Raw genomic sequence first — 10,092 nt, forward strand, 5'->3', positions numbered from 1 at the left:
GCAGTCCTTCATTATGACTTGACAGGTACCCATGGGGAGTATTTCGCAAAGAGCCCAACAGCTTTAAAACAAAATAAATTGCCGCTTAACTTCGAGGCCAATAAAATATCCAGGTAATAGTATAAGTAACTCACACAACTGTGCATTCATAGCCCAGTTGTCTCCATGACCCTAAAAAAAAGTGTTGTTGTTGTTTTTTAAAGTATTATTAAAAATATTTCTATGCACTTACAGTTCCTCATAAAAGCAAGAACGTAGTTTAATCAGCTGTAGATGATTTGGCCCATTGACAACAAAAAGTAAAGAATACCAGACATGCTAACATGAAAAGAAGATCCCAGAGACAGCAAGGATATAAAAAGCCCCCCTGGCCCCTCTTTTGTAGACATTGTAAGTTGGAGATGAGCCAGTGCTACAGCTGCAAAGGTCAGCCAACACACAAGGTCAAGCTGGGGCCTGCTTCATCCAACATCAAAGTTAAGTCCAGCTCTCTCTGAACAGCAGCTCTAATCCCACCAAGGTCTCACTGTCACCCACATGGAGAGGACAGAGGGCATACAAACCCCAAATAGTTGATTCAGTTGAAGCAATTTGTAGAATTTCAAACACTAACTTTGATGTGAATTGAGGCCTTTGCCCTTTAGACCCACATCTTATGACTCGTATAAAGAAGAGTTGCCCTTCAGTGTGCACTTTAACTCTAAGAAGTTTTCCTTTTCTTCTTTGGGAGCAAAGGTTTCTTGTTAAAGGAGAATGAGACTGAAAGAACCTCTGTAGTGATTATAGCTGCAGGGGAACACAACTTTAAAGTAAAATTTGATGAAACACTGAGTATGGCATCCCTGTAAGCTTCTTAAAATTTCAGGTCAGAATGGTGTTTGATGGGAGAAAATGTTATTACGTGTGACCACAGGAGATTTAATCTCTCAAAGGTTGGTCATTAGACAATTTACCTTCACTCATAGATTTTTGCTTGCTAAATCTTTAAAAGAATTTCGAATCATTTTGAAATAAAGATTATTTCTTAACTGTTTGAACTCCTTTTTGTATCTCAGCAACAATAAAGCTCAGAATCAAGCCCCACTCACAAGCTCTGACAACTTAGCTGTAACTCACTCACCTACCATCATCGGAATGTCCATTCATGTGCGGTGATTGTTAGTTTTAGTGCTTCAGCGCAAATGTGTTTACTTCCATTTGAATGTCTGAGTCGTGTTTCGCCCCACTAATTAAGCGTGACTGTCTGGGTCGAATGTTGAATCTGCAACTTATTAAGCCAACATCTGGTCCGAATCAGGAAACCAGATAAGGAGCTGTGACAGATATCTGTGCTAAATTGGTTAGCCTCAGCAGGATGTTTGTTAGGATCAAGATGTTTAGTTTTCAAATGCATGATAGTCAACACAATGTAAGTTGTTTACTCACATCTGATAGCTAATGCAAAAGCATGCAGTCTCAATCGAACTTACATTTTATTCACTTGTGATTGTGTAGATGCACTGTGAAAGTGAAGGGTGTATTAAAACGCCAAAGCAAGCTGATTCAATATTTATTAAATGGTAGTTTATTATGAGAAACATGGATTGTTAGTCAACAAAAATCAAGACCGTAACAACATATACAACTGCATGAAATAATAATGGATTTACTTGTCAATGTACACATTTTTTATGATTGTGAAATCTTCAGCATGACTAATAAGACACATGCATTGAGAAATGATTTGCAATAATATAAATATTTACAAATAAGTGTAAGTATAATCGTGTTACACAAGCACTCTTTCATAACACCACAAAAAAATAAGTTGGGGTTATCAAATGTTTAATGAAAAACAATCAGTGCACTAAAAAATAAGGGTGCTACAAGAGGTGAAATTTTTCTGTGTTAGTTTTGCACAATTCTTTTTTTTTTCTTTTTTCCTAGTGACAAATATCATGTCTGCGGTAACTGTATCACACCAAGGTCATGACCTTTAGTGAGGCAGGCTGGAAGCGCCGAATCTTCTTCTTCAGGGCTCGTGAAGCTTTGATGCGGCAAGCTGAGGGCTCTGGTGGTGGGAGTTGCTGGAGGGACTTTCCGGCTGCAGTTGGCCCCAGAGAAGCCTCGGCCCACACCAGCTCGCCCTCCTCCTCGAGACTATCCAGATGGTCCCCCTCCTCCGCGGACAGGCTGCTGTCGGAGTCGGAGAAGGACTGGAAACTCTGGCTGGATTCGATATCGCCGAACCGATTGGTGGTGTTATCGCTCAACTCCCCATCGCTGCTTGCGGCAATGGTGGAGTGAAAAAGCGACATGCACTCGGCCGAGTACTCAGACTCGCATCGAGGTGGGCAGAGGTTGGACGTGTGATAGGGTGCTGGGGGGTATCTGGCATTGAGTTTCGTATTGAATGAGTTTGATGACATGAAGGGATGATGAGGTCCTATCCATTGGCCTGATTTGGCACTCACATTGCGGTCAAAATGAACACTCCCTGGTCTTTGTGCAAAGAATTCTTTGGACCTCTGGCGGAACTTCTCTCCATCAGATAGCCACTTGGCAGCCCCTTGCCTCTTCTTCTTCTGCTCTGAAGGCTGCTCAAACTCCAATCTGCGGCTTCTGACGGACTTGCTAGCAGCTGGAGCAGGGTGTGGCTTTGGATGGAGCGCATGGGGATAGGTTATTCCAGGGCCACACTGGCTTGAGTCTGAGCCTGAACCTTGTTTATGCTCCTCAGTTGGACAGTGAGCGAATTTCTGGATGACCTTCGCCTTTCCTGGTCTTCTCGGGTCAGCCTTGGACCCGTTGGATTCTCTGGTTCGTTCGCCAAATGAGTAGCCGTGCTGCTGCCTCAACGCGCGAGGCTTCTCGCTGCTCTTTCGTCTGCATTTTATGGCTTTGGTTTTACGATCAGCTTGTCTCACCTTGACCCTCTGAGTTCCAGCAGGGACAAATTTGGCGTGGACAAACTGGGGGGAGCCATTTTGCACCTCAAAGACTTGACTGTCTTCCGCGCTTGAACTGTGAGACAAGACCGGTCTTTGTTTATGAGCCTTCTTCTCCATGGGCCTCATTTGTAGGCATTCTCCACATGTCTTTTCTGTGTGGCCCTTCGATACAAAACCAGCATGCATTTTGTCCTTCCTCAGTAATGAAGTAGTGACCTCATCAGAGCTGTACTCTCTCATTACAGCAGGATAGGAATGCCCATATGAGACCTCCTGAGGTCTCGCAGACTGTTGGTGGCCTGCGTTATCAGTTGTTTCTGGACCGGAATGTGTCATGCAGTGTCTCTTCTGTTCATTATCTAGCGGCATGATGTTCGTTACTTGAGTTGGAGGGGGTTGAGGAAGAGATACCGGTTTCTGAGGAAACACAGTTACGACTTCAGGTGGTTCCCTCTGATAGTTGCCGTGCGTCTGCACAGCCTCAGGAACTTTTTGAATGTGGGATTTGTTGGAGGTGCGCTGAAGGAGTTTGTCAATATAACCCAGAGTCTTGGTATCATAGCACATTTCAGTACCCTGGAGCATGGTAGAGTCACTCACTGGGGGCTTGTTGCCATCTTGAAGTCCAGCTGACAACACATCATGGAAAAAAATTGGACTTTGGAGTGCGACAGCATGCAAAGGACTTGGGTAGTGGTACAATTCAATTCCATTGCGCGACATCAAGTTGCTCTGGAACTTAGGGTCCATTGGAGGGATCTTTGGATTTGGGCACATTGGTGGTTTCTTAGCATCCACTGGTTTATAGTTCAGTCCTTGAGTTAACATCCTGTCTAGGTCACCTGGGAAACACAGCAAGCATAAAACATGAGTTGAGCCTTCGCATGACACTTGAAGTGTTAGAGCAGGGTGACTAAACTTTTTCCTCTGATGGCCGCATACAGGAAAATACAGTATAAGGAAGGAAGGGAGAATTTTTATTTAAAACTTTAATTCATAAATTGCGCTTTTCAACCAATTATTCAAAGAAGCAATTACCCATTGTTTATATAATGTTATTTTGAAAAACTGCAACATCAAAGCTTTCTGTTAAAGATGATAAGGCAAATAACTTGAGATTCCACCCCTCCTACCACCCCCAAAGTTTTGGGGTGGCCAATGACCTTGCATCCCATGAGAATAGAGCCGCAGCTGAATACCATTGCCACATTCAGAACCAAAACAAGAGCAATCTGTAGTAAACTGACCACACTTCTGGATCATAAATTTGATTTGTTCACAAATTAGACATTGACACTAAAAGCAGAAAGTGGAGGAAACCATTTTTGTTTCTGAAACTGTATTTATTTGCCACAGAAGATCTATTACTATTTTAGCTGTAAATGTACTTGTGTCTTTGCATATCTGAAATTTATTTTAGATCTATTTATCAAGGTTGATTTTGACAATAAATTTTGATTTAGCTGTAGTCTTTTGACTAAAATTAAAGTTTTAGTCATATTTTAGCCATCTGATTGTGTTTAATTTCAATCCAATTTTAGTCGACGAAAATAAAGACCAATTTTAGTCGACTAAATTGACAATTTATTCGATGTTTTCCTTCAGCAAATATTTCAACTTTTATACAGAAAATTATAACACACCTGTAGTTTAAAACGCAAGACACATTTAACCCATCGGTGTCTTTATCAAACTTTGTTCAATGAAACATGTTGACAATAATATGCCATCTGAAATTAAAACTTAGTTTTCACATAAATAAAAAAAAAAAGTGCATTATTGCCTGAGATTAATATTACAGCTGCACAATGAATGTAAACATGTTTGAAGATTAAATAAAGTTCCGTGAGTAGTTTCTGAGTGGTTGTTTTCTCCCACCCGCGTTTCATTCCTTCTTCTGATTAGATTTTATGAATTTTCGTTACTGTGAAGTTGTAAATTTAGTTATCATCATCATCATCATCTCAATGAATGACTTTTATTTTAGGGTTCGTTTCAATTTTGTCTGAAAAAAAAAATGTTTTGGGACGAAAAATATGATGAAAATTTTTCGTCCACGAAATTATCACTGCTACTATTTATAGTCCTAATCACTCATGTCCCCTACTTTTTCTACACCCTCAGCACCCTTTTTTAAATAGCATATGATTAATTCACCTGCCAATAAAATGATCATTTTCATCCGAATAAAGGCGCACATTATTATTGGATTTCATGAAATAAAGCATGACTACCTAATGAGTTTCAATTCATTTGATTATTTGCCATCCATTGCTACATCACTGAAATTAAACAGGAGTGTTTGAGGAATGTCTACCTGTTGACACAGGTCGTGGTCGTCCAAGTTCAGTGACAGTAGAGCTTGCTCTGATCCTGCTGCTTCCCAGATGAAGGCCTGGTGTCCGGTGGGTTGCGCCTTCATCGGCTGAGCGACGACGGTACACGTCGGCTTGTAATGGAGGGCTAACTTGAGAATTAGCCGGACTTGTGAGAGGGAGGAGAAGACTTGTCTGGGAGGATGACAGGCACTCACTGTACACGGAGGTGCACGAGTTTGACAGGGAGCAAGAGCCGCCATCACTGAGCTCATAGAAACCTGGAGAGAGAACAAGTACTTAATGGCAAAACTCAACTGACCTTATGATTTCTTCCTTGAATGTGAGGTAACGTGAGTACACAAACCTGAACTTGGCCTGCTGTCACTCTCCAGTTGCTCAGTAGAAGCCTTGCTTACATCCAGCTTCAGCTCACTTATTTGTTGGTCAAGCTGCTGCAGGTGAGACTTCAGTCCTACATCCTGTTTCCGAAGACGAGACTGTAAGAAAAATAGATTCTTTCAGACAAACCCCGTAAGAAACACACTTGTAGATCAAGACAACTACTGTACAGCCCTTAGAAATAAAGAGGCGCTACGCAGCTGTGGCTGATGATTAACCCCAGCAGGACATGGGGGAGCATGGAAAAGCAGTGGTGGGTAACTCATTTCTCCCCCCGCAGCGAAGGCGGGCCATTGTATAAACTGCTTAGAGGAGCAAAGATTGGGGGTTGGGATGGAGGACTGTTTGCTTTGCAGCCAAGGTATGGCGTTATTTACAGTTGTTAACGGATGGATAATAATTACACATTTAAATCATGTTTTTATATTAGAACTCATGTGTATATTTTCCTGCAATTACAACTAGTGTTTAGACTATAGAAAAAATGTGACATATTTAAACTCATTCACTGCCAGTCATAGAAAATTTTTACATTTCCAATACTCACGTGATATTCCATTCAATAATTATATATAAACCGAATCTACCAAATAACAGAATAGACTCCCTACTTTTTGTCCCGTCCCGTTCTTTTATAATTGACAGCAGAAAAATGTAGGTTTGCCAAAATACAGCCATTTCTCCCATGGACTCTGAAACTGTGTTTATTTCCTATAAAATGGGGCTATGATGTCATCTACCGGTGGTTGGGCATCAGTAAAGTTGTTTCCAAGTTTGATATTTACAGTGGAGCATGCTCAGATTCGCCCCCATTTAGCACCGCTCTAAAAAATACAATTGACAAGTATACTTGTCAAAGGCAGTGAATGAGTTAACTAAATTTCAGTATATGGCTAATTTAAGATGGGATGTGAAAAAAACAGCACACAGCTTATGCATGCATGATAGTCCTGCTCTTCCTGCAAATGCTTATAACAGCAGCACACATGGCAAAGCTTGTCACGGATTTAGGGCCTCAAATTGCCAGTTGTCGGCAACACTCATGGGCAGCACAGATTGTCACTATTTACCAAAGAACACACACCATCCTTCATTTTATTATTTCCTGGCATTAGTGGTTAATGATTGCGACTGACCCCCTGCAGCCTACAACAACACATACACTTTGCTACAGCAATGAACCTGATTTATGACTCTACTCCTGCTTCCTATCTCCAGCTGAGTGCTTGAAAGTTTGCTCATAAACCAGCATGTGCATCAGCTGATTGCAACATTCATCGTATTAAAAGTTTGTGATTTAAAATATTGACATCAGATTGCATGTAGGTGCCAGACTTCTATCCTACTTCTCTATTATGACTTAATTAAACAACGTCTCACCAGCTGTTGCTTCAGGGCGGTGAGGGTCGCATCCAACCGCTGCTCCTCGGCCCCCATCTTCCTGGCGTCCTCCGGGAAGGCGTGCACGCGAGTGACCGGCTCTTCCCGGTCCACTCTCAGGGCCCAGCTCACCATGTCGCCCTGTCTGTCCCGAAGCAGATGGAGCTCTTGCAACCCGGCCAGGGCGGCTTGGAGCCTCTCTCCCACCCTGCTGCGGTCCATTCCCACGGCGGCGCTCATCATTCCCACGCATGAACCCTTCGTGCTCAGCATGACGGTGGGCAGACACCGTGCATATCCAGACACGAAATACAATAAAGAAAATGTCTCTATGACTGAAGGGCAATATGCTGCTTGCTGCTGCTGCTGGTGACCTTCTTGGTTTTTAAACTAGCTGATAGAGATACAGTACTCCCGAGCTCAGAGAAGACATTGAAGCTCCTCCCACAGACCAAATGGCCTCGCTCCCTATTGGCTGGCCCCCGGGCCCCATTCAACATCTGGTTCTAATCATCCTTTTCAAGTGTTTCCCGATGTAGAAGATGTAGACAGTACGCCATTAAGTCTTTATTGAGCAGTTTCCATTTATATTATTTTTATTTCTATAAATAACAATATACTTTTATCTATCCATCTATCTATCTGTTTTTTTTTTAAATCAGGAAACCATGGAAAAATATCGCAAAAGTGGATGTGCATGTTATATATGTACCTTCTGCCATCTAGTGGAAGACCATTTAATCGTTTTGCCCATGTAGCACGATGCCTCGCTGGCGTTGATGCATTTGTGAGTGAATTTTTCGACCAATTAATTGTAATTGGATAGTTGATCTCTCATGGCATACTGGCAGGGAATCAATCTAGTTGATGTTTTACGTTATGTTTTATGGATCTTTTTGTTTTGTCGCACATATGGACTGCATAATGCAAACTGTTGTGAAAATCCATAGACAAGTGCGCTCTCTTGTGGTATAGAGGGATGCATTTCTTTTTTAAGGGTCGGCGGGGTCGTGTATAATAAGAAATGTTTGCGGTATAAATATAAATCCTCTCACTGCACTGGCGTATCACTTTAATTACTAACACTCGCCTGTCTGTGCTGCAAGTCGGAGTTGTGACATGACGCCAATGAAGCAACTCTGACAAGAGTGAATATTCAGATACAGTCAATTAGATTACTTAATTTCTCATATTGTTCAAAATTTTATTTGTATCTTACTTGTACAACAATGTAATTATTTAGGTTCACATTAATGGTATTGAGCTCAATGTTTTTGTTTTTGTTTTTAATTAGCACTTTTGTACTTTTATTCTGCATAGTAGAAAATAGTTTACAAAAAAACAAAAACAAAAACACAACCACCAACTATAGTTATCCTCTGTCAATCACAGGGCACATTCAGAGAGACAACTATTCACACTTTTTGACATTTTCTTAGAATGGTTTTGAATTAACATACTAAAATGAATATTTTTGAAATGCGTGAGAAACCGAGAATTCCCACCAGAAAAATCACACAAGCAAGGGGAGAATACGCAAACACCACACAGGAAGGCAGTAGCCGAGATTCAAACCCATAATATAAGCGCTTTGAGGCAGATTGGCTATCCAGTGGATTTCTCAAACTGATCATCAGTGTTTCTTTGTTTTTACATGCCTTATTCTTTTATAATATATTGTTTTTGTGTTCCTGTAGGGAATCAAAGGCACTGATTTTGCAACGATGCATATTGTTTATGTAAAATTGGCTGTTTATTTAGAGAGTGACTGTAGTTTGGAGTATGAAAATGCAAATATTTGAATACTCAGTGATACAATGTCTGTTTCAATCTTTTTCCAAAACAAGGAACATTCATCTTTGAAAAATAAAATAAAATAAATTAATTAATTTAAAAAAAAAAAAAAAAAAGGGCAAAGGCTTTTATGCCATCAAAACAAGGTAGGGTATTCTTATATATTTTTGCTGTAGTTACAAATGCTAATTAGCTTAAATGACTAGGAATTTTGCTGATTTTTGTGAAGTAGTGAAGTTCTTTTTTGAGACTCTTTTGCGTTTTTAAATGTAGGGAATACAAATAATAAGTTGTCAGAAAAAAACTCAAGATACCGTAGCCCTTTAAGCCCTATAGCGCCCCCCCCCCCCCCCAACTGCAGAAACTGTAGAATCGAAATCGCCATTTTTACATGCCCCAAACATAGCTCAAACGTCAACTAATTTACTTAACATTTGTGCTGTGTGCCATGTTAATTTACTTTTAACCAGTAACATATATACTGATATTTACACATCTGAACACATCTCACAAGTATGCCCTATATTATGACACAAGAATTATTCAAATAGACATTGTGCTTGAAGAGATATCCTCTTTTTATTTGGGGTATGTAATTTTTTAGCAAAAGCCTGAAAAATAGGTTAGGGTTTACTTCACTATTGAGCCATTTTTAGCAGTAATAAGTTAATATTTTGTCCAGGATTCATTTGATAACTTCATTATTATTTTTCAAAAGCAATACCTGTAGCCCAGGGATGGGCGATCTCGGTCCTCGAGAGTCGCAGCCCTGCAGGTCTTAGATGTTGCCCTTCTCCAACACAGCTGATATATGATCCGCTCATCAGCAAGCTCTGCATTAGACTGATAACGATCCCATTGATTGGAAACAGCTTGCGTTGGAAGAGGGAAACCTGCAAAACCTGCAGGGCTGCAGCCCTCGAGGACCGAGATTGGCCATTCCTGCAGTATCTTATTTTGAAAAGGCTTGGTCAGAACCATCAAAAAGCCCCAAACGGGTCACAATACTGCCTATGGGTTTAAAAACTAAATTTACAACTTGCTGTTGATTGAAGTTGACATCACATCACATCACATCATGCCTCACCTGTCTTCTGTGTTTGGTCAGCAAACCTAGATTGGTCATTACCTATTTCCCCAGCTCAGGTGATGTCATCTTCAGTCGACAACAAGTGAAAAAATTAGTTTTTAAAGTAATTCATTGTACGTGAAAAATAATGAAGATTTAAAATTAATTCTGGACAAAATAAGAACTTTTTATTGCTGAAAAT

General features: G+C 40.6%; 1 protein-coding gene across 2 annotated transcripts; it reads right to left on the reverse strand.

Moving 5' to 3' along the window:
• Positions 1-1,568: 1,568 nt before the first annotated feature.
• Positions 1,569-9,597, reverse strand: dact2 (dishevelled-binding antagonist of beta-catenin 2). 2 transcript variants are annotated; one of them, XM_077495176.1, is made up of 5 exons: positions 9,546-9,597; positions 7,028-7,325; positions 5,613-5,745; positions 5,248-5,526; positions 1,569-3,772 (listed from the first exon to the last, which is right to left on the reverse strand). In XM_077495176.1, the coding sequence occupies exons 2-5, from the start codon at positions 7,298-7,300 to the stop codon at positions 1,956-1,958; spliced, it is 2,502 nt and encodes an 833-aa protein (XP_077351302.1). In that variant the 5' UTR covers positions 7,301-7,325; positions 9,546-9,597; the 3' UTR covers positions 1,569-1,955. The 2 variants fall into 2 exon arrangements, with proteins under 2 accessions (XP_077351302.1, XP_077351303.1); XM_077495177.1 differs by having other exon boundaries at positions 7,028-7,238; positions 9,546-9,585.
• Positions 9,598-10,092: the final 495 nt, after the last annotated feature.

The sequence above is a fragment of the Festucalex cinctus genome, chromosome 14 (genome assembly GCF_051991245.1).
Source record: "Festucalex cinctus isolate MCC-2025b chromosome 14, RoL_Fcin_1.0, whole genome shotgun sequence".
Taxonomy (NCBI): domain Eukaryota; kingdom Metazoa; phylum Chordata; class Actinopteri; order Syngnathiformes; family Syngnathidae; genus Festucalex; species Festucalex cinctus.